The 25,589-nt window shown below is 43.3% G+C and overlaps 1 protein-coding gene across 2 annotated transcripts in view; it reads left to right on the forward strand.

Moving 5' to 3' along the window:
* The window catches only part of srgap3 (SLIT-ROBO Rho GTPase activating protein 3), a 120,705-nt gene extending 95,963 nt beyond the window's left edge, over positions 1-24,742 (forward strand). For both annotated transcript variants that reach the window (XM_036950354.2, XM_090205686.1), the window contains exons 17-22: positions 4,014-4,241; positions 5,044-5,117; positions 10,120-10,300; positions 17,228-17,377; positions 17,617-17,929; positions 20,324-24,742. In XM_036950354.2, coding sequence (XP_036806249.2) covers positions 4,014-4,241; positions 5,044-5,117; positions 10,120-10,300; positions 17,228-17,377; positions 17,617-17,929; positions 20,324-20,773 — 1,396 coding nt within the window. In that variant the 3' untranslated portion in view covers positions 20,774-24,742. The remainder of the gene's footprint in view (positions 1-4,013; positions 4,242-5,043; positions 5,118-10,119; positions 10,301-17,227; positions 17,378-17,616; positions 17,930-20,323) is intronic.
* The last annotated feature ends 847 nt before the right edge of the window (positions 24,743-25,589 follow it).

Raw genomic sequence — 25,589 nt, forward strand, 5'->3', positions numbered from 1 at the left:
CGGGCCCGCTTGGAAAGTCATCCCTCAACCCAGTAATATACCTGCCCTGTTTTATTGGGCTGTTATTTTATACTCCTTTTGCTTGGCTCCCCTGCAGAACAAAGAGTTTGATTCCACATCCTGACTTTTACCTCCGTGTTTGATCCCCCCCCACTCAGACAGAGTTTGGCTCTGGGCCAGCTGTAGGTCTTTACTGCTTCTCTCCAGCGCCACACCACTCTGCTTGGATCATGAGCCCCTCTTAAAGTAGATGAGGGTGAAGATACTGTAGGCCTGCTACCTAACTAGGATGCTGCTGGAAGGAAGGATGGTCTCACTGCCCCCCAAACCAGGATGGCTTATTAATATTGGCTACTATTTGGGGTGGTAGGTAGCCTAGTGGTTAGAGCGTTGGGCCAGTAACTGAAAGGTTGCTGGATCGAATTCCCGAGCTGACAAGGTAAAAAATCTGCCGCCCTGCCCCTGAGCAAGGCAGTTAACCCGCTGTTCCCCCGCAGGCCGTCATTGTAAATAATTATTTGTTCTTAACTGATGTCGTGTCTTTGGCTATGCCGGATTAAGTGATATGACATGCTATTCTATAAAATCCTTTCTCCGTGATTAATATTACCTGATTGAGCTAATCATGTAAATGTAATTAACTACAGAGTCAGGGCACCACAAAATAATATTTATAGAGCTGTTATTCCCGAATAAACTCTTAAAGACCTAGTAATATTTCACATCAATAGCAGTCAATATTAATTGTCACCTTAATTCAGTCTCATCTGAAAGTTGTAAATTCTTGGTTATCTTCACGAACCCTGGCTAACAAGTTGTATCAGCAATACAAAATTGGGTTTAATTATTTATTTACTAAATACCTAACTAATCACACAGAATTACACATACACATAATTTATCATAACTTGATTACAAATGACGTCATAAAGGAAAACATCCCTAGCGGGCGAAACAGATATGACAGCTTGTTACACAAAAGAAAAGGGCTGGGTTTGAGTGAAAGAGCGGGAAGACTGAGTAACAAAATAAGAAGCTGTGCTATCGTAAATACAGTATCTTATGCATTCTAAATTACCGCCCATTTGGAAAAGGAAAATGCAATAAATATTTACTCTTCAGTAGGTTGGTGGTAGATGGAAGGCCGTGTTGCCAAACCGAGTCCTTTGTCCTTTGAAGAATGTTGTAGTAATGTCATTGTGTGATAGACGGGATACTCTGTCTGTTCCTTCCTAACACTCGTTTGCAGCTGCTGTTGCTAAATCAACAGCTAGGAGGTATCACTTCTGTAGTGAATAAGAGTTCAAAGTTCATACCATTCGCCATCAAAGCTCACGCTGATGTTGTCTTCATTCTGTAGTTATTATCTGAACCATTCTGACATCAGACCGTCGTCCTCACATCCTCGGAACAGGAGGTTACATTTTCGTCAAGGCTTTATATAGTGGAGCGAGAAGGATGTGTCTGAAAAGTTTTATAACCCATGACTCTTCACAGGGGCGGGCCACTGATTGAGCAGAGCCCTAACCTTATGAAAACACAATTCTCACATTTTAGAAGCTAAAATCACATTTCATTCCATCACAAATAATTTCATATTTAAACATTTAAATTAAACAACAATTCCATGTAAATCCGATAACTCTGATGTGTAGACTTTCCACTGTAGAGTTTATGTCATCTTATCATTGATGAGAATGTCTCAGATGACAACCGAACTGACATCATATTCATTAAGTACCACTGCATATGTTCAATTGGTCGGGTTACCAGAATATAGTTAATTTCCCCCCACCTTCTGATGTTCCCAGAATCTCTATGTTAACCAAGGGGTTTTCAAATGTAACATCAGTAGGGTAGAGAGAGGAAAAAGGGGGAGAGGTATTTATGACTGTCATAAACTTATCCCCCAGGCCAACGTCATGACACTGACTTGCCTAGTTAAATAAAGGTTCAATTAAAAAAGTATATATAACTGTTAAACTGTAAAGTATATATAATTGTTAAACTGTGAAGTTAGAAGGGCAGGCTTGTTAATGCTGGATAGGTGTGAGAATCTAGGTGACAACTAAACAGGGAGACTGAGGAATGTTCTAGCTAAGCTGGGATGTTGAGGGTTAAGGTAATGGGGTTTAAGGATGTACTTACTAAGCTGTGGTTGAAGACTGATTCCAAGCCAACAGGTAGTAGAGGAGATGATGCAGATCTCAAATCTGTCTAGAGTCCAGACTCTAAGCACAGTATAAGCATTTTGGAAACGTATATATTCTACAGGCAAACAAGTAACTATACAGTGCCTTGCGAAAGTATTCGGCCCCCTTGAACTTTGCGACCTTTTGCCACATTTCAGGCTTCAAACATAAAGATATAAAACTGTATTTTTTTGTGAAGAATCAACAACAAGTGGGACACAATCATGAAGTGGAACGACATTTATTGGATATTTCAAACTTTTTTAACAAATCAAAAACTGAAAAATTGGGCGTGCAAAATTATTCAGCCCCTTTACTTTCAGTGCAGCAAACTCTCTCCAGAAGTTCAGTGAGGATCTCTGAATGATCCAATGTTGACCTAAATGACTAATGATGATAAATACAATCCACCTGTGTGTAATCAAGTCTCCGTATAAATGCACCTGCACTGTGATAGTCTCAGAGGTCCGTTAAAAGCGCAGAGAGCATCATGAAGAACAAGGAACACACCAGGCAGGTCCGAGATACTGTTGTGAAGAAGTTTAAAGCCGGATTTGGATACAAAAATATTTCCCAAGCTTTAAACATCCCAAGGAGCACTGTGCAAGCGATAATATTGAAATGGAAGGAGTATCAGACCACTGCAAATCTACCAAGACCTGGCCATTCCTCTAAACTTTCAGCTCATACAAGGAGAAGACTGATCAGAGATGCAGCCAAGAGGCCCATGATCACTCTGGATGAACTGCAGAGATCTACAGCTGAGGTGGGAGACTCTGTCCATAGGACAACAATCAGTCGTATATTGCACAAATCTGGCCTTTATGGAAGAGTGGCAAGAAAGCCATTTCTTAAAGATATCCATAAAAAGTGTTGTTTAAAGTTTGCCACAAGCCACCTGGGAGACACACCAAACATGTGGAAGAAGGTGCTCTGGTCAGATGAAACCAAAATTGAACTTTTTGGCAACAATGCAAAACGTTATGTTTGGCGTAAAAGCAACACAGCTGAACACACCATCCCCACTGTTAAACATGGTGGTGGCAGCATCATGGTTTGGGCCTGCTTTTCTTCAGCAGGGACAGGGAAGATGGTTAAAATTGATGGGAAGATGGATGGAGCCAAATACAGGACCATTCTGGAAGAAAACCTGATGGAGTCTGCAAAAGACCTGAGACTGGGACGGAGATTTGTCTTCCAACAAGACAATGATCCAAAACATAAAGCAAAATCTACAATGGAATGGTTCAAAAATAAACATATCCAGGTGTTAGAATGGCCAAGTCAAAGTCCAGACCTGAATCCAATCGAGAATCTGTGGAAAGAACTGAAAACTGCTGTTCACAAATGCTCTCCATCCAACCTCACTGAGCTCGAGCTGTTTTGCAAGGAGGAATGGGAAAAAATGTCAGTCTCTCGATGTGCAAAACTGATAGAGACATACCCCAAGCGACTTACAGCTGTAATCGCAGCAAAAGGTGGCGCTACAAAGTATTAACTTAAGGGGGCTGAATTTTGCACGCCCAATTTTTCAGTTTTTGATTTGTTAAAAAAGTTTGAAATATCCAATAAATGTCGTTCCACTTCATGATTGTGTCCCACTTGTTGTTGATTCTTCACAAAAAAATACAGTTTTATATATTTATGTTTGAAGCCTGAAATGTGGCAAAAGGTCGCAAAGTTCAAGGGGGCCGAATACTTTCGCAAGGCACTGTAAGTACGTTTAAAATGGAATCAACCGTCAGCCAGATTTTCATCTCTTAATGTAAACATGACCTAATTGTTCACCCCACTCACTCAAACCTCTTCCCTTCCATCCAGTCTGTCCCAGTACAGTGATGAGAACATGATGGATCCCTATAACCTGGCCATCTGCTTTGGCCCCACCCTGATGCCCATCCCCGACGGACAGGACCCTGTAGCCATCCAGGCACACGTCAATGAGGTCATAAAGACCATCATCATCCACAACGAGGTCATCTTCCCCAGCCACCGCGAGCTGGACGGGCCGGTCTATGAGAAGTGCATGACTGGAGGAGAGGAGTACTGGTGGGTAGCAGCTAGACCTGGGAGGACAAAACCTTTAAGACAAGCACTGAAGACATACAGTATGGCTAAGGCCAAAGCAGTAATACTGTAGCTGGTGTAACCCTGGGTTTAGCAGCAGTACAGTAATACTGCTGCTGGTGGATCGAGCACATGGTAGGATCTCAGCCATACAACAGCTACAGTATGAGCCTGCTCGAGAATGTGGTGAGAAGAGGGGAATTTAGAGTATAGGTAGAGATGGTATTTTCGGGTGGTATTTCCTTCAGCACTTGCTTTTACAGACACTGCTTAGATATAATACCCTAAGATACTTACTTTTATTTAGGGGCTGGAAATGTAGAATGGTATACATTTACTTCAAGAGCCAATCTGTCTGGAAAGATACATTATGTAACTGTTTAAATTGTCTTTTCTCTTTCTTGCCTTTTATCCCATTGTTCATGATACAAATGCTCCAAAGTAAATGTAGAACGGAATATTTCCAGTGCACAGACTGCAATATTACTGCTTGGGAATGTTTTGCACCTCAAAACTCACAGGGATGGCGTACAAGCCAGTATGTACAGTTAAATGAAGCTGGTCCAACTAACATGTAGCTGGTACTTCCTGGAGAAATATGATGATATAAACGCCCCTTAGTTCAAATAAGAATTCACTTTGGAACAGATCCAAGTATGACCTGTAACTCATCTTTCCGGGAGGAGGCATTAGTTTAGATTAGTTAGCCTACGCATGTGTGTGTGGGTGTGTCTGAGTTGACCATTGATTGACTGTCCATCTCTCTCTCTCTCTCTGTCCACAGTGACAGCCCCCACAGTGAGCCAGGCACCATCGATGAGGCTGACAATGGGACTGAGCCACACACCAGTGAAGACGGTCAGTAACAGGGAGTTCCTTTACTTCTTCAGACCCTGGTACCCTAGAGGAGATGTTTGGGTGATTGACTTAGATAAATGTGTAGCAGCTAGCTGGCTACACAGCTAATCTTTATCAAGCAGTTTGCTGTTGCAGAACTCCAAAAGCTTCTGTTGTTTGTATGTTGTTTTTGGTTTTGTAATTGAATTGCTGTTTAGCCATGTGGTCATACTTTACACTACTAAAGTATGACATAACAGCATAGTCTGTTCTGTCTATGTTAAAGATGGAGGGTTGGTTGTGTCTGGTAGTCCTGCTGTCGGCGTCTGCCTGCCTCCCCAGGCAGGTACTCTGCTGTGTACTGCAGCACTGTAGGTCTGTGTCTGGACTGGACCTCCCATTTTAATTGCGATACGATGCAAAAACAGCCAATGTACTGTAGCCGTGGGTTAACATTCAGCTTAATATATACATTCATGCAATGAGCCGTTCAGTATTAAAGAGGTGAGGCAGGACAGGGGCAGTGATTTATCTATGTACCTCTAGATGTCTCCCATAGAGACGGACAGATTGATCTGTAATATCAATTACAACAGCAGATGAATCATACATTTGAGCTAATGAGCCCTTGATATAAGGTTGTAAAAGTTTGTTTTTTAAAGTTGTATGTGGTTGTTTCAAAGCCAGAGGTATTCCGTGTGATGGTTGAATGGGCTCAGTATGAATCTGATCTGGAGTGTAAGAAGGCTGTGTAGATGGAGTTGCCCTGAGCTCTGACTGACCTTATTCTGTGTGTTCTTTAGACTGAAGGAGAGAACTAGGCACAGCTCAGACTGTGACAGCTTAGGGCTGCAAAGGAGCACATCATGCTTGAAGGCGGAGACAAGGTTGTGTGTACATTGTGGGCAACCCCCACCTCTCTCATCTCTCTGTCTCTTTTTCTCTCTCTCTCTCTCTCTCTCTCTCTCTCTCTCTCTCTCTCTCTACCTCCGCTTGTAGCTTTCTCTCTCTCCCCTTGTAGCGTCCTCTCTCTCTCTCTCCCCTTGTAGCGTCCTCTCTCTCTCTCCCCTTGTAGCGTCCTCTCTCTCTCTCTCCCCTTGTAGCGTCCTCTCTCTCTCTCTCCCCTTGTAGCGTCCTCTCTCTCTCTCTCTCTCCCCTTGTAGCGTCCTCTCTCTCTCTCTCCCCTTGTAGCGTCCTCTCTCTCTCCCCTTGTAGTGTCCTCTCTCTCGCTCTCCCCTTGTAGCGCCCTCTCTCTCTCTCTCACCTTGTAGCGCCCTCTCTCTCTCTCCCCTTGTAGCGCCCTCTCTCTCTCCCCTTGTAGCGCCCTCTCTCTCTCTCTCTCCCCTTGTAGCGTCTTCTCTCTCTCTCTCTCTCCCCTTGTAGCGCCCTCTCTCTCTCTCCCCTTGTAGCGCCCTCTCTCTCTCTCTCTCTCCCCTTGTAGCGCCCTCTCTCTCTCTCTCTCTCTCTCTCTCCCCTTGTAGCGCCCTCTCTCTCTCTCTCTCTCTCTATCTCTCCCCTTGTAGTGTCCTCTCTCTCTCTCTCCCCTTGTAGCGCCCTCTCTCTCTCTCTCTCTCTCTCTCTCTCCCCTTGTAGCGCCCTCTCTCTCTCTCTCTCTCTCTCTATCTCTCCCCTTGTAGCGTCCTCTCTCTCTCTCTCCTCTTGTAGCACCCTCTATCTCTCCCCTTATAGCTCTCTCTCTCTCTCTCTCTCTCTCATTCCCTCTCATCTATCTTTCCCTCTCATCTATCTTTCTTCAGCAATAGTAAACAGGTCCCATGGGACTTCCTCCTTTGTGCCTTTGTATTTTCCTGGTAGTCCTCATAGCCCTGACAGAATAATTGGGCTAAAGCTTAACACACTCAGGGAAACCATAACACTAGTCAGTCACAACACCAGAGATACTACTGTATCTGCTGGCTCTCAATGGTCAGACCCAATCATACTGCTGTATGCCAGGCTAGGGTAACAATATTGGGGAGCCCCATCTGTAGTGATGGGTGTGTCAGTAATGAGTGCTGACACCCTCCCCAGCCCTCTGAACCAAACAGCAGAACAAAGGCTGACTGCCCCACACTGCATGGGGAGAACTGGGAGGAGAGTACAGAGGCACAGCCAGCCAGGGCAGGGCCCTTGGCGCTGGATCGTGGTCTCCCTCTGTTTAATTAGTGTGCTTGGAGAGAATGAGAGTCACATGGTCCTGTCTTGGCTCTTCTCAGACCTGAGGCGATACTGCCCTCCACAGCCCGGCCCTCAAAATGAGTCTGGAGAAATGGCCGCCCAGCAAGACACAACCACACTTTCTACTTGAAGCTAGAACTAAAGGACTACATGAATACTATATAAATCAGAGAATCACAAAGTGGGCCGAGTTTGACTGTTGTGGCCTTCAGCTTGTTTGTTGATTCTGAGTATTTGTTCTTTATTGGAGAACAAAATAGTCATATTGTGATGATCAGACATACATGTGATGAACTGCCAAAATAAACTTAAAGTGTCTTAATAGAGCGTTTAGCCACCACGAGCCACCAAAACAGCGTTAATGCGCCTTGGCATAGATTCTATAAGTGTCTGGAACTCTATTGGAGGGATGTGACACCTTTCTTCCACGAGAAATTCCATCATTTGGCGTTTTGTTGATGGTGTTGGAAAATGCTGTCACAGGCAGTTCAATTGAGTTGAGATCTGGTGACTGAGATGCACAAACTCACCCTTTAAAACCCCTTTGAGACCCCTCTTTTAAAGCCAAAATAAGTATGATGGGATGTTAATTGCTTAATTAACTCAGGAACCACATCTGTGTGGAAGCACCTGCTTTCAATCTACTTTGTATTCCTCATTTACTGAAGTGTTTCCTTTATTTTGGCAGTTACCTGTACATGTGTTATTGTGTTTCTGAGGAAGAGAGCGAGAGCTCTACTTAAGTGGTCTAAAAGCCTCAGGCTGAATCTACTCTTGGAACGAGGGGGACAAAGAGAGACAATGTTACCCTGTCTCTGTCCTTCTACCTCGCTCTCTCCTCCCCTTTCCTCCTCTCTCCTTCTCCTCTTCCTCCCTCGCTCTCCCTGTTTCTGTAGGTAATTTCACCCCTGGATGGAGCTCCTAATGGAACTGATTGGGCTTTCTGGTTGGCTTGGATATTTCCTGCTGGGGGACTATTTATTTTATACATGTGCTTAACCCCGGCTGACTCCTGCTCTGTCTATCTGGTCTGGCCCATAGAGACACAATGAGGCGTGGCTGTAGTACCAGTGGCCAAGGCCATCCTGCCACGCACACACACACCCCCTCCACCCGGTCAGGGAAATCTAGATGGGACATCTGACAGCCTGGGGACTAGCTTAGATCCCTTTAGCATTTTGAACACTCACTACATGTGCATATCTCTATGGGACATGTCCCCAAGCAAAAATGTGTTTCTCTAGGTTGTGTGTGTCCCAAGTCATCAGGCTCTTTGTGTGATTGATATCAGCTTGGACGCAGGGTGTGGGCATGCGTCCGTGCGTGCGTGGCAATACCTCCCCCTCACCCGTCATACCCCCTCCCCTGGCACCGTCCCTGTGGGATAGAGGTCTTGTAGCAGAGACCAGTCTGCTAATCTCCTCTGGTCCAGTGTTGAATGGTGACTGATGTTTGCTTACGGACAACTAAAGCCTGTGCCTTTGTGCGTCTGTTCTCTCAAGAGGCTAGCAACAGCGTGAAGGTTGGTTCTTCTGGCTATTGGTGTGTGCTCAGTGTGTGAGTAGTTTGGTGTGTTGGGACCCATAATGCCATTAAAAGACCAAGTCATTTGATTGTCAACCAGTCTATTAGCTGTTAGGATAGTAGTGTTCACTGATCAGAATACAGTGTTACCCTTGAGCAGAGTTGCGATGTCATCATTGGTGGCACTGGTGTTGATTGCACAGCAAATGCTCCAGTTTTAAATAATCACTGACAGTGTTACATTTAACACTGGGCAGGTGTCTATACAGGTCCACACTTTTCAGTGTTAAATTAACACTGCTTAGTTCTGATGCTGTTACACTCTGTCAGTGTTAGGGAATTAACACTTTTAGGGTTATGCAATAACCCTTAAATATTTTTAACCATTACGCAAAGACGTCCGTATCTCTTGACAAGGTCGCTCGTGTTGGATTAAGGACATTTGTTAGTGACAGAGACATGGTTGTTGAATTCATTCATTTTCAGTACTGTGGACTTCGCCAAGTGAGTTCCTACAGGAGGCGAATGTTATCATTCAAATTAATCTCTTTAGGACACTACATTAAATATCGTAAGGCCTGCTGTGTTAGGAACCTCCTGGTTTACAGGCCACATCAGGACTGCAAGTCACATTATGCTGGCTTGCAAAATCTGATAATGATGGGCGTGGTTTTGATGAGAAATTTTTACTCTCCACAGAATAAAACTGACACAATCACACTCAACACTGGGGTTCTTTTATACCAGAGTGAATCAACACCAGAAATGTTACACCGAAAAATCAACACTAGATAACACTGGCCAATTTGCTCGGTGGAACTCAATGACAGGTCATCCTCAACTCACAATAATGCTTGGAATCTAAGTGTATCACTCAAACAGTATAACCATCCCGTCTGTTAGAAAATTGTTTATATTGTAATGCTGCATCTCGTTTTATTTCTCTTCAACTCAGATATTTCCTCTTCTCGCTCTTTGTCTCTCAAAGACTTCTGTGTCTTTTGAAGGTCTGAAGAACAAACTCAGCCATTAAATTGAGCCCCCAGGCAATCACAACTCTCTACTGTACTCTGGAGTTGATCACAGACCACGAGGCCTGAGGCCATTGTCTGAGAACATGAAGACATATTCTCATTGTTTGGCCACATGGTTTAGGTCTTAGTAATTAGAGCAAGGGGCTCCTTATTCCAATTAATGAACTCAGGTCAGGCTACTCTGTCCACACATCTCAATAGGGTGTGAGATATGTTATAACACCTGGAAATGAAGCTGGTCCAGGTTGTGACTGATGTTTCTCTCCCTTTGTTCTTTATTTCCACAGAGGTGGAGCAGATTGAGGCCATAGCTAAGTTTGACTATGTGGGGCGCACCCCCCGGGAGCTGTCCTTTAAGAAGGGGGCGTCGCTGCTGCTGTACCACCGCGCCTCTGAGGACTGGTGGGAGGGCCGGCACAATGGCGTGGACGGACTGATCCCACATCAGTACATAGTGGTGCAGGACCTGTGAGTAACAACCATTCATAAACATGATCATCAGCGATGGATAAAGAGCAGTTTGACAATAAATCTGTAAGACAGTCAATTATTCTGTCAGACAGGCAGGAAATAGTCAGTCAGTTAATCCGGTGTTTTATAAACTGGGGAGTAATTTCAAGTGGCAGGTGTATCAAAAGCTTTCTCTTGTGTTTTGATGTCATTAGTCACACACCAATAACACTCATGGAAGATCCTTGACTGAATATCACAAAGGCACAGATAAATCATTCAAATCATGCCTGATATGTTAGCTCAAAGACACTTCACTGACAATTGTACCTTTAGTGGTAACACATATTAATGAAATGTGGATTTGATGTCAGTCAATGAGGCAGAAGTAAAGATGCTAAAGAGAAGGCCAGAGCGTGCTTTAAGTTTACAACTCAAATGAATTAATTGAAAACACCCTCAGATAGTAATTCCCGGTATAAATGTACGCAATAATTTTAAAGATGAGCCACTTAGTATACAGTTGGAGCTTTCTTGTGAAACTGTTCTCCACTTTCTCCTCCCTCCTTAATCCTCCACCTCCTACCCCTCCCTCCTTCCTTTCTGCAGACGACTTTGTCAACCACTTTGAAAAAAAGGTTGATGATATCCACTCCTCATTCACTCAGCCTACTGAGTCCACTGATCCCACTCACACAGAACTACCCTACGCCTTGACCTCTTTCTCCCCTCTCTTTCCAGATGAAATCCTGCGACTAGTGATGTCCGGCCGCCCAACAACCTGCCCACTTGACCTCATCCCCTCTTCCCTTTTCCAGACAATCTCTGGAGACCTCCCATTCCTCTCTTCCTTCCTCAACTCATCCCTTACAAATGGCTGCGTCCCTTCTGACTTCAAGATGGTCAGAGTTGCTCCCCTCAAGAAACTTGACCCCTCTGATGTCAAAAACCACAGACCAGTATCTCTTCTTTCTTTGCTTTCTAAAACACAGTCTGCTGTCTCTGACCAACTCTCTCGATATCGCTCTCAGAATGATCTTCTTGACCCTAATCAGTCAGGCCTCAAGGTGGACACTGTAAACCATCAGATCCTCATCCAAACCCTTGAGACCCTTTCAGGCATCTCACTTGACAGGTCGTTCCTACCTGGCAGGTCATTTTTACCAGGTGGCATGGAGAGGATCTGTGTCTGCACCACGTGCTCTCACTACTGATGCCCCCTCTGTAGTGCTGAGCGATTAACAGAAAATGTTGTTGACCAACGTCAGTTCAATTACTTTAATTGCATTTAGTTTCTCGAAATAAAAAAAATTCACTAGATAAATCAAGTCAATAACTGGGATGGTGGGCTGAAGGGAGTTTTCATTAAACAAATATTCAACCTAGTTCAGCGCAGAAACGTGGTAATTAACTACAATGACCATAATCATTTGTGCCTTTTCCGTCTCGGACAGAGATGGATACACTTTTAAGCCTGTTACGTTAGGTTAGATAACCGCAGACCGCATGAGAGAGGAGTGTACAGAAAGAACACCAATATGAGAGAGCGGGATAGAGACAGTTTGTGAAAGTATGCCTTATTTACTTTGAAGAACTAGTAAAATGGTTTGTCAGACAGCTCTGCAGCATGCTAGCCTAGCTAAATAGGATGACTGAAGACAGTATAGTATTGGGAGCATGAGATAAAGTTGGCTGGCTAGCTGCTACTGCCTGAGCAGAGAGAAGATGATGACTTTAAGGAATTAAAAATAATAGTCATAAAATATAAACAAAAGTAATATACACAACTTAAATATTGTATTAGTTCATAGTAGTTTCCTACTTGTCTTTTGACGTCTACCCGATTTGGGCCTGATCAGAGACAGTGGAATATTTTCAATGTTTTGGCAATTTAATGTTCACTTTTTATGGCATTGGAATCTCCTTTTCATTATGTATTTAAAAAAGATGCCGTACCTGTCAGAAGTTTGGACACACTTACTAATTCAAGGGTTTTTTCTTTATTGCTACTATTTGCTACATTGTAGAATAATAGTGAAGGCATCAAATCGGGTGATTGTGGAGGCCAGGTCATCTGATGCAGCACTCCACCACTCTCCTTATTGGTCAAATAGCTCTTACACAGCCTAGAGGTGTGTTTTGGGTCATTGTCCTGTTAAAAAACAATTGATAGTCCCACTAATCGCAAACCAGACCGGATGGCGTATCGCTGCAGAATGCTGTGCTATCCATGCTGGTTAAGTGTGCCTTGAATTCTAAATAAATCACAGACAGTGTCACCAGCAAAGCACTCCCACGCCATCACACCACCTCCTCCATGCTTTGTGTGGGACCCACACATGCGGAGATCATCCGTTCACCTACTCTGCGTCTCAGAAAGACACAGCGGTTGGAAACAAAAATCTCAAATTTGGACTCAAACCAAAGGACAGATTTCCACTGGTCTAATGTCCATTGCTCGTGTTTCTTGGCCCAAGGAAGTCTCTTCTTATTGTTGGTTTTCTTTAGTAGTGGTTTCTTTGCAGTAATTTGACCATGAAGGCCTGATTCGTGAAGTCTCCTCTGAACAGTTGATGTTGAGATGTGTCTGTTACTTGAACTTATTTGGCTGCAATTTCTGAGGCTGGTAACTCTAATGAACTTATCCTCTACAGCAGAGGTAACTCTGGATCTTCCTTTTCTGTGGCGGTCCTCACGAGAGCCAGTTTCATCATAGTGCTTGATGGTTTTTGCAACTGTAATGTTTCATATTGACTGACCTTCATGTCTTAAAGTAATGATGGACTGTCGTTTCTCTTTGATTATTTGAGCTGTTCTTGCCATAATATGGACTTGGTCTTTTACCAAACAGGGCTATCTTCAGTATTCCACCCCTATCTTGTCACAACTCAACTGATTGGCTCAAATGCAATAAGAAGGAAAGAAATTCCACAACTTTTAACAAGGCACACCTGTTAATTGAAATGCATTCCTGGTGACTACCTCATGAAGCTGGTTGAGAGAATGCCAAGAGTGTGCAAAGCTGTCATCAAGGCAAAGGGCTACGTAAAAGAATCTCAAATATAAAATATATTTTGATTTGTTTAACACTTTTTTGGTTACTACTTGATTCCATATGTTGTTATTTCATAGTTTTGCTGTCTTCACTATTATTCTACAATGTAGAAAACAGTAAAAATAAAGAAAAACCCTTAGTAGGTGTGTCCTAAGTTTTGACTGGTACTGTATATAAAAAATATATACACACACACAGTGGGGAGAACAAGTATTTGATACACAGGTTTTCCTACTTACAAAGCATGTAGAGGTCTGTAATTTTTATCATAGGTACACTTCAACTGTGAGAGACGGAATCTAAAACAAAAATCCCGAAAATCACATTGTATGATTTTTAATTAATTAATTAGCATTTTAGTGCATGACATAAGTATTTGATACATCAGAAAAGCAGAACTTAATATTTGGTACAGAAACCTTTGTTTACAATTACAGAGATCATACGTTTCCTGTAGTTCTTGACCAGGTTTGCACACACTGCAGCAGGGATTTTGGCCCACTCCTCCATACAGACCTTCTCCAGATCCTTCAGGTTTCGGGGCTGTCGCTGGGCAATACGGACTTTCAGCTCCCTCCAAAGATTTTCTATTGGGTTCAGGTCTGGAGACTGGCTTGGCCACTCCAGGACCTTGAGATGCTTCCAGGACTCCTTAGTTGCCCTGGCTGTGTATTTCGGGTCGTTGTCATGCTGGAAGACCCAGCCACGACCCATCTTCAATGCTCTTACTGAGGGAAGAGGTTGTTGGCCAAGATCTCGCGATACATGGCCCCATCCATCCTCTCCTCAATATGGTGCAGTCGTCCTGTCCCCTTTGCAGAAAAGCATCCCCAAAGAATGATGTTTCTACGTCCATGCTTCATGGTTGGGACGGTGTACTTGGGGTTGTACTCATCCTTCTTTTTCCTCTAAACACGGCGAGTGGAGTTTAGACCAAAAATCTCTATTTTTGTCTCATCAGACCACATGACCTTCTCCCATTCCTCCTCTGGATCATCCAGATGGTCCTTGGCAAACTTCAGACGGGCCTGGACATGCGTCGGCTTGAGCAGGGGGACATTGCGTGCGCTGCAGGATTTTAATCTATGACGGCGTAGTGTGTTACTAATGGTTTTCTCTGAGACTGTGGTCCCAGCTCTCTTCAGGTCATTGACTAGGTCCTGCCGTGTAGTTCTGGGCTGATCCCTCACCTTCCTCATGATCATTGATGCCCCACGAGATGAGATCTTGCATGGAGCCCCAGACCGAGGGTGATTGACCGTCATCTTGAACTTCTTCCATTTTCTAATAATTGCGCCAACAGTTGTTGCCTTCTCACCAAGCTGCTTGCCTATTGTCCTGTAGCCCATCCCAGCCTTTTGCAGGTCTACAATTTTATCCCTGATGTCCTTACACAGCTCTCTGGTCTTGGCCATTGTGGAGAGGTTGGAGTCTGTTTGATTGAGTGTGTGGATAGGTGTATTTTATACAGGTAACGAGTTTTATATATATTTATATATATATACTGTATATATATTGAAAACCGTGATTATTTTGTAATAATCTAACTGAAATTACCTCAAAAAGCACTAATCGCTCAGCACTACCCCCAGGGCTCAGTTCTAGGCCCTCTCCTCTTTTCTCTGTACACCAAGTTTCTGCTCTGTCATATCCTCACATGGCCTTCCTATCATTGCTATGTGGATGACACTCAACTTCTCTTCTCCTTACCCTCTTCTGACACCCAGGTTGCGACACGCATCTCTGCGTGCCTGGCAAACATCTCAGCTTGGATGTCGGCCCACCACCTCAAGTTCAGCCTCGACAAAACAGAACTGGTCTTTCTCTCGGGGAAGGCCTGTCCACTCCAAGACCTCTCCATCACAGTTGACAACTCCACGGTGTCCCCCTTCCAGAGTGCAAAGGACCTTGGCATGACCCTGGACACCCTGTCGTTCTTTGCAAACATCAAAGCAGTGACTCGCAGCTGCAGGCTCATAATCTAGGCACTTGTCATCTCCCATCTAGACCAGTAGTTCCTAAACTGTGGGGTGGTCGGCAAGGGTGGGGTCTTTAAAAGTGTATATATATATTTTTGAATTCAGTCCGGGTGTAAACTTACTCTTGAAAGTTGTAATAGCAGAATGCACAAGATGCAATTTCCAAATTGGGTAGTGCATCATCAGTTCCTCTTGTCATGTTAGTCATTGCATACCTTACATGCTGACCAGAGCGAGCGTGCAATCTCTCGCATGTTGATTTTGTCCACCTACACCAGACGCGATAAGGATACGCAGGTTAAAATATCAAAACGAACTCTGAACCAACTATATTAATTTAGGGTCTGGTAGAAAAGCATGAAACATTTATGGCACTTTAGTTAGCTAACTTGCTGTTGCTAGCTAATTTCTCCTGGGATATTAACATTAGGTTGTTATTTGACCTGAAATGCACAAGGTCCTCCACTCCAACAATTAATCCACAGATAAAAGTGTAAACCAAGTTTGTTTCTAGTAATCTCCTCCTTCAGGCTTCTTCTTCGGACTTTATATGACAGGGTACATGCTCCTAAAAACCAATCAGGAGATGGGAGAGGCGGGACTTGTAGCTCGTCATGCGTCACAAATTGAACCAAGTTTTATTTTAGCACCTGCTATGTAGACGCGCGTAAGCAGTGTGGGTGCAATGATTGGATAACATGTATGTGTACATTTATTTTGCAATATTCTCACGCACACGATGTCCATTTAAAATAAAAAAAGGTACGGATATTGTTGTAATTTGTTTGTCACTCAAATATCACATGAATACACATTATACATGGCAACATGTATAGAATTGCAAGAAAATGTGCTTTAAAACTGCCAAATGTTCTTTGCACCCCATGACAAAATGTGTAGAATTGCAGGAAATACACTTTATACCTGCAGAATTCTCTCCATCAATAAGAGGGGTGTGAACAGTTTGTGTCATGAACAGTGCTTGTGCCCATAGAAATAGACGTGGCGCGTGCATGCAGGGGGGGTGCGGGATGTTCCCCAATGCTGGAAGGGGGGCCCTGAGAGAAAACATTTGGGAACCCCTGTTTTAGACTACTACAACGCTCTGTTCGGCTGGGCTCGCCTCTTGTACCATCAAACTCTGCAACTTATCCAGAATGCTGCAGCCCATGTCACCCCACTCCTCCGCACACTGCACTGGCTTCCAATTGAAGCTCACATCGTCTTCAAGACCCTGGTGCTTTCTTACGGAGCAGCAAGAGGAACTGCCCCTCCATACCTTCAGGCTATTCTCAAATCCTACATCCCAACCCGAGCACTCTGTTCCGCCACCTCTTGTCTCTTGGCCCTTCCACCCCTACGGGAGGTCAGTTCCCGCTCAGCCAAGTCAAAGCTCTTTTCTGTCTTGGTTAAATAACTCTTGCGGCGTCCTTATACTTATAATGCTGATAATAATACAAAGAAAAGGCACTTGTCATTTCCTACTAGCACTGACTTTGCTGATGGAAAATTACCTTTATACGATTCTTATGTGTTGTTGTCTCACCTAGCTATCTTAAGATGAATGCACTAATTGTAAGTCGCTCTGGATAAGAGCATCTGCTAAATGACTAAAATGTCTATGTGAAATTACTCATCATTGCTGGTGTCTGTTTAATGAATCCATTTGGATGTTGAGTGGGCAGTAAGGCCAGAGTCTCATATTGCTACTTTTTGTGTTAGGAGGAACACATTGGAATGATCAATGTTCAAAAGGAGGGGCTCCAGAACTGTCTGGAACAGATAAACTGACTGCAGATTGAAAACCAGAGCCCTGTGTAAAAATGGACCAATTAGTTTGAATAAACAGCAGTCCAAATAAGATCTCTACCAACTGTATGAATAATGTTAATTCTCTCGCTCTCCTCGCAGGGATGATGCGTTCTCGGATAATCTCAGTCAGAAGGCGGACAGCGAGGCGAGCAGTGGACCACTGCTGGATGACAAGGCCTCATTCAAAAACGACGTCCCATCACCGTGTGAACACTCCCCCGACTCCAACTTTGGAGGAGTCATGGGGAGGTGGGTAACGACTGACAAGGACTACATATTGAAATGTAGCCCTTCTCGTTCTAGTCTCAATGTTTAACTCACTCTGGGTTACTTATATGCAGAAATATAAGATCAGTTTAAAACCTCTCCAAATGCTAATCTTAAGCATTTATGGAGTAAATAGTCAATGTTTCAAACTGACCGTAGATCAGTGTCAAGGGCCAACCTAATCCTACTCTGTGTGACTGTGATGTCATCTCTCTCCTCAGGGTGCGGCTACCTTCTGACGGGGCCGCCACCCCTCGACGCCACAGTGGAGAGACCCACAGCCCTCCTCGGGGCACTGACACACCCCCGCGGGCCGCAGCCTGTCCCAGCAGCCCCCACAAGGTGGCAGTTAGCAGGAGCCGCATGGAAAGCCCAGAGAAGAGGCGCCTGGGAACATTTGGCAGCGCGGGCAGCATCAACTACGCTGACAGGAAAGCCTATCCTGAGGGCCACCCCCTGAGGCCTGTAGCAGGGGCCACACGCCACAGTAGCCTGGGGGACCACAAGTCACTGGGGACTGAGACACTGGCAGAGGTATGGACCTTATTTCCTATCAGCCCCAGGTTCTAAAGTATTACCTCGGCCCAATATAACTGCATAACCTCTTTTCCCCATGTCCTGTAGCCTTATCAGTCATAGAACTAAGACAATATGGAATATGGAATGGAATCAATAGTGGTGCGCAAGTGATACTTTGTGTGGCCTACGAAAACGATAGCTATTTGTCTTAACTTCCCGAAATATCACACAGCAGAGCCAATCAGAGAATATTAATTCCCTAGAGACCAGAGCGAAATGCTTTTCATGGTGATGCTGAAATGAAGTAAATTACACAGAGTACTAATGATCCTTCATATCGGCAGCACAAGTCCAGCGCTGGATACATGGAAAATGAATAGAGACACAGAGGCAGCTTTAGAAATGGCAGAGCTATGATCAGTGCAGCTAATGATAGTGGTCTCCTATCAGAGCCCTATTTCAGACTGAGCCCATGTTGATGACCCTGCACTGTCAGGGCCTGACTAAACCCAGTCTTTGATCTTTAATCTCCACTCATCAATTAATCTGTTATTCAGACAGAGGGAGTGTGTGTGGGATTTAGAGAGGGAGTGTATGTGTCTGTGTGTGATTGTGACAGTGGTAATGAGTGTGCAGCCATTAAAGCGGGGATATTATTTTCTTCATTTGGTGCTGTTGGGCTGTACTGTGTGAGGAGAGGGAACAGAGAGAGGCTACTAGAGAGGCTAGTTAGAGAGCCGCTGGTATCTGGAAGAACAGAGCGAGATGTGATGTCCTGCTGTACTGTCTGTGTGTGTGTGTCTGGGTGAAGCAGCCCCCACTTAGTGTAAATGTCAGAGACAGTCTGCAGCTCCAAGAAAGACCTACAGTACCAATCAAAAGTTTGGACACACCTACTCATTCCAGGGTTTTTCTTTATTTTTACTGTTTTCTACATTGTAGAATAATAGTGAAGACAGCAAAACTATGAAATAACCTCATGTAGTAACCAAAAAAGTGTTAAACAAATCAACATATATTTTATATGTCAGATTCTTCAAAGTAGCCACCCTTTGCCTTGATGACAGCTTTGTACACTCTTGGCATTCTCTCAACCAGCTTCATGAGGTAGTCAACTGGAATGCATTTCAATTAACAGGCGTGCCTTGTTAAAAGATCATTTGTGGATCATTTTTTTTCCTTCTTAATGCGTTTGAGCCAATCAGTTGTTGTGACAAGGTAGGGGTGGAATAGAGAAGATAGCCCTGTTTGGTAAAAGACCAAGTCCATATTATGGCTTGCCAACAGCTCAAATAAGCAAAGAGAAACGACAGTCCATCATTACTTTAAGACATGAAGGTCAGTCAAATTGGAAAATTTCAAGATCTTTGAAAGTTTCTTCAAGTGCATTCGCATAAACCATCAAGAGTTATGATGAAACTGGCTCTCATGAGGACCGCCACAGGAAAGGAAGACCCAAATAAATGCTATTTTCAACCATACAATGACCCAAAATACACCTCCAGTCTGTGTAAGGGCTATTTGACCAAGAAGGAGAGTGATGGAGTGCTGCATCAGATGACCTGGCCTCCACAATCACCCGACCCCAACCCAATTGAGATGGTTTGGGATGAGTTGGACTGCAGGGTGAAGGAAAAGCATCCAACAAGTACTCAGCATATGTGGGAACTCCTTCAAGACCGTTGGAAAAACACTCCAGGTGAAGCTGGTTGAGAGAATGCGAAGATTGTGCAAAGCTGTCCTCAAGGCATAGCATGGCTACTTTGAAGAATCTAAAATATATTTTGATTGGTTTAAACACTTTTTTGGTTACTACATGATTCCATATGTGTTATTTCATAGTTTTGATGTCTTTACTATTATTCTACAATGTATAAAATAGCAAAAATTATGAGTAGGTGTTTCCAAACTTTTGTCTGGTACTGTACATCACGGGAATGGAGCTGAATTCAGAAAGAAAACACCACATGTACGTTTGACCATTTATTCGAAAAGAAAACAATGCATGTCTTGGCATTAGGGCTCTGTTTCTTAAGGTTAGCTCACTGTCAGAGCGAAGCTTCATATGAAGATGATAATACAACTACAGGCAGTGAGCACGATATTCTATATCAAATACCCCAAAGGCGGAAACACACAGCCCATGCAGGTAGAGGCTGGGGTGGTGGTGGGATATCAAAAACAGCAAGCATAGGGAGTAACAGCTAGTTACAGCAGCAATGCAGCAAGACACACCAACGCATGCGAGCGCGTGACATCTAGTATTGAGGAAGCATGTGTAAAATTGGTCGACTTAAGTGCAAAATCTGCTAATGCAATCAGCTGATGCCACCACACTCAACTTTCCCTTCTGAACTGGCTATGCTTTATTAAAAATATAATATTTTCTGTGTGTTTTGTGTATGTCAGGACATAAAGAAGACCATGACCACGGCCCTACATGAGCTGCGTGAACTGGAGCGCCAGAACACGGCCAAACAGGCTCCAGACGTGGTGCTGGACACCCTGGACACCACCATGAAGAACCCTGTGAACTCAGAGCCTGGCAGCCCCCTCCACACCATCATGATCCGCGACCCAGACGCCGCCATGCGCCGCAGCAACAGTTCCACCTCTGAGATGATGAGCACCTTTAAGCCCACCCTGTCAGCCCGTCTGGCCGGAGCCCAGCTGCGCCCCCCGCCCATGAGGCCCGTCCGCCCGCCCCCCACCGGGCACCGCTCCTCCAGCTCCAGTTCCTCTGGGGTGGGAAGCCCTGCTGTCACGCCCACCGAGAAGATCTTCCCCAACAGCACTGCCACGGCTAGCTCTCCAGCCAATGCAGCTAATGCAGCCGGGGACAAGTCCGGCACCATGTAGCTCTGAGGGAGAATTAGGGTTGTCATGTTGCAACTGTTTGACACAGAGGAAAGCCGATAGGAATGGGATGATGCGTTGTTGATGTGTTCTCTGAGAACAGTTTGGGATTTTTCCTTCCTCATTTTGGGTTTGACTTTATTTCTTGAATTCAGGAAGCTCCTGGAGAGAGCCTGAGTTGCCATGGTGATGGCAGGCAGAGAAGCTGTAGGGCTTTGCCTATCAACACAACTCTCTGTGAAGCTTGATTTAAAACCAGACGTGAAAATAATGAATAAAATCACCTCTAAGTAAAACTTATTTTTTTATTTTTCGTTTTTTACCTCAAAATTAGAAGTATGTGGCCAGGTCTGGCTTTTTAGTGATTAATTGACTGCAAAACGTGAAGAAGTACTTGTGGAATTTTCGCATTGGTTTTCATCCTGCACTGGTTGTCCAGATGATGTCTCTTCCCTTGCTGGTGGATTGGACACTCACCAATAAGGTGTCTCATCCCTTTCTCTCTGGATTGGACACTGTCTACCAGCCTGTGTCTAAGAGACTGCAACCAAGATAGTCACCGGCCTTTTGGCTGTAAATAAAGACTTACTTGAAGTTGTTATGCCTTTCTGTTTGTACTGTAGTAAAAGGGATGTTCAATAAAGTAACACCATGGCAACATTGTACGTATGCGTATATGAGATGCGGAAACTGAACCAATATACCAATTCAATGTAAGAAACCTAACCTGTGGTAAACATGTAGTTGAACTTGTATATAGTTTATGTATTTTTTTTATTTTTATGGTATAAATGTTGTACAGGCCCAGACAGAACAAGCAAGGAGATGTGAATGGCATTGTCAAAAAACAAAAGAGTCAACCTGCAAACAAAGACATCACATCAAAGGTTTCTTCTTCCTTTGTGTTGTTTTCATCATTTTCTGCTTGAACACACGTACTCAACACAGCACTGATGGTTGTGTTAAAAATATGTGGTCATGGGGATGTCAACATCATACCACACATTGTATTTATGAGTTAAAATTCCATTTGCACGCACATGGATCCTGACGTTCTCTCTATTATTCATATTTAAGACAGTAAAAGGAGTGTATCATACCATTTTTCTTTGCCACAGTAAGGTTTGAACCCACTTTTATTTTGTAATACTGTGAGAATACTGTTGACCGTGGCCCCTTACCCCATAGTCCCTCATTGTTCCAACAGCTCTAGAAAACTACACGGTAACCTGTGTGAAGTCAGTCCACAACCAGACTGACTGATTTTGGTTACCAGGCTGATGTTGGGTGTTCTAGTGGCCAGTCCTGAGCACTGTTTGGACTGAGCCTAACGCTTCTCTAAGTTGGATGAGAGCTCACAGACTCGGTCCAAATCTGTCAGCCTCCATCCACTACAGTCCAACAGGCTTCCCCTTTGAGCCCTGTGTGGCATGGATGGTGAAGATACCCATACAAAATAGGAACTCTGCCCATCTGATCCAAATACCCATACAACTTTGTGCCCATGAAAGCTCTTTAGACACACATTTTTACATTCACATGTTAGCAGATTTTCTTATCCAGAGCATCTTACAAGAGCAATTAGGGTTAAGTACCTTGCTCAAGGGCACATCAACAGATTTTTCAACTAGTCGGCTCGGAATTTGATCCAGTGACCTTTCGTTTACTGGCCCGACTCTCTTAAGCGCTAGGCTACCGGCCGCCCAAATCAGATTTCATACTGTACACTTTGCCATCTTTAAAGCAACCTCTTGCCTGTTCGAGTCTGATTTATGTCATGCTTTTAACATGCAAATTATGCTGGAAAGTACTGTTACAATATTCCTTTTAATCTAAAATGTGATACCTTACCTAGACAACTCCAGTGATGCTTGAGCAGTTAGCGGTAAATGTGGTGAAATAATAACAGCAGCACAGTGGTCTTACCTTCCTTACTTCTTCTCCCCGTGGGTATAACATCCTCACTGTCATGTCCCGGTGTCTCATTCCACTTCTTGTTTTCAGTCCTTCAGCAAGGAAATGTAAGCACATACTGGCCTATACTGTAGCTGCCATGTTGAATTATATCCTGTGCTGGCCCAAGCCCGCTCCTGCCACTCTGCTCAGTCATACAGTTGTGTGGTTGGACTGCCTTGTATACGGCATGCCCTGCTCTGCATGTTTTATGCTATACCATTCGACTCATATAATATGACAATTCAACAATGGCTGTTTGCGTTGTCTTTCCTCTGTAAAACACACCATTGACGTATAGCGTAGTCATGGGGGTGGGCTACTATATCCTATTAGTCTAACCTTTTTGGAATATGAGAATACCTGTTGTCACTAACGTAGCAGTATTGTGTGGGCAATGGAATTGAATTGTCAGCTAAGTTAGATTAAAAAAATCTGATTTAGCAGCATGAATCTCAGGCTGTTATTCCATTATCAATCATATCAGCATCATTCAGTTACTGTTGTAATGTGCACAGATCTTGATTTCATACACAGTTTACTATGAGATACATACTTTCATTTGAAAAACGTGTCATCCCTGTCTGTAGTTTGTCAACCCTGCCCTCCTCTGTCCATTACACTGTCCCCTGGTTAGATTATCGCCTACATGCTGGGCACACAGAGACATGGAAAGCAACCAAAGTTATACACTTCCACCATCTGTTGGTCATATATGGTATTGCTTAAAGTACACGAACCCTGTGGATAATTGTCTGGTATGTGTGAACTCAGATGGACAGACCTTTCCAACAGGAGAATAATGGGCAAAGAATTAGATGATGAAAACAAATGCATTTCAATTCATTCTGTGTATTTTATTAAAAATAAATAAGTCATACGGTTTTAATAAGAAAATCAATAAGAACATTAAACTAAGAGGGTGCTCTCTGTCGAGAGGAGCTGTCACCAACAACTAAATCATGTTTTTTTTCCTACAGGAATAACATAAAATTTTTCTTAACCACAATGCTCATCAGTAAAACTGAAGCGTACATTCAAGTACATTTTTTCTCAAACATACATAAGCTATATTTTCAAAGATAAACATTTAAAGTCTGTGGTTTGCTTTATTTGCAAAGGTAAGATTAACATCTTTATGTACAACTAGACTGTGTTCACATTTAAATGATTTTTTTAAATGGGTATTTTGTTTATTTATACCTTTTTGTCTTAAATGAGTATTTTTAAAGTGCCTTTTGTGCACATCATTAGTTTTTAATGAACTTGTTCAATTACTTTTTTAAACTATATGGTATGTTGTCAGTCATGTTTGGTATAAACTTTTATCATATTTTCCCCTTCAGTGTTACATCACACACATCATTTCATCTGAGGAATATGTGAAAACAAGAATGATGTAAATATGTACTGTACACTTTGCTATAGAGGAATTGCTACTCTTCAGATGTCTACTAACAGAATGACTGAAATGTAGTATTTACTTGTAGAATGTATTACCTAATATGTTCTAGGTGATTCATGGAAGGGTAATAGATTTATGAAGAAGACTACTGTACACTCAACAATAATTTCATATTTTTTTCAGTTCTCTCTTATACTGATCATCCTCCTTCATAGCTCAAGCATCATTGCGTTGTTGTAGGCAACAGTGGGTCTGTCAATATATCCTAGCTCCTCTACTTGCACGGTTTATAAGACAATTGGTGCACTCTTTCCTCTCTAAGCTCTATGTGATTTCTGGAATGTATGCTAAAAATAGGTCATGTCTTTTGTATGTTGGATAAGATAACAATGCTTACAAAGTGGCATTCAGAGACCGGCTGAGTGGCTGAGTGCCTATATTGGTTAGTGTGAGTTGTTGTCATACTGTTTACCCTCTTTTCTCTCTCTCTCTCTCTCTTTAACATGTGTCTAGTGATGCTGTCTGTTCATGAGTGTCTGATTGGTTGAATCCCTTGTGATGTAATGGATGTTGAGAACCCTTATGTCCAAATAAAAACAAATGTTTCCCTCTAATGTTGACCTTTTCTGACTGTTTTATCCAGCAGGTCAAACTAATTGATTAACTATACTAGCAAATACAAACGCCCATACCTTGACTAATAGCCTTGTTGATCAATTCCCTTGGTGTCTGCAGACGTTCAGGAATCTCTATGAATTGGTATGCTAATAGACGGGTAATACCTAACCATTTCTGCAATGTTTGGATATTGTACCATATCGATGCTCAGCTATCTTACAGTGTCTGTGTAAATAGACCAGCTAGCTCACCTCTGTACAGGGAGATCAAGCCCCAAACTTCTTATGACTGAGACTGCAGTTCCGTCTGAGGCCACATGATGGAGAAATTACGGCACAAAACTACTGCTGTGCTACTTGCCGGAAATTCAGGGAGAGGCGATCTGAGTGTGGTAGAGTGCAGTGCAGACATGAGCTGTACAATTAGTTGACAATATGTGACCTTTGAGGTTGATTATGTGTTAAAATAAATATACATATATAAATATAAAGTTAGGTCAGCAATATTTCTAGTGTATTATTGTGACGCCTAAAATCTAATTATTTTTGACTGTAGAAATAACCTGGGATTCTGTTAGTGGCAAGCTCTGGTTTATCAGTCAACAACCAACCATTCACGCATAAAATGGAGAATTCAATTTGTTCCAGCCCAGAGCCTTTTAATCATCAGAGACAAGACAAAAGCCCTGTTTATACCTGGTTCAAACATGCATGCTTTGTCCTGATATTGTCCACATTCTGATTGTGCCCACATATTCAGACAGGTGTATATGATTAAAAGATGCATTGTGATCTGATTGTGATGTGATCTTCTTGACCACCTCTTGGAGGTAGTCAGGCACAT

Source organism: Oncorhynchus mykiss, chromosome 17 (assembly GCF_057628025.1).
Source record: "Oncorhynchus mykiss isolate SJ-2025 chromosome 17, ASM5762802v1, whole genome shotgun sequence".
In the NCBI taxonomy this organism is placed as follows: domain Eukaryota; kingdom Metazoa; phylum Chordata; class Actinopteri; order Salmoniformes; family Salmonidae; genus Oncorhynchus; species Oncorhynchus mykiss.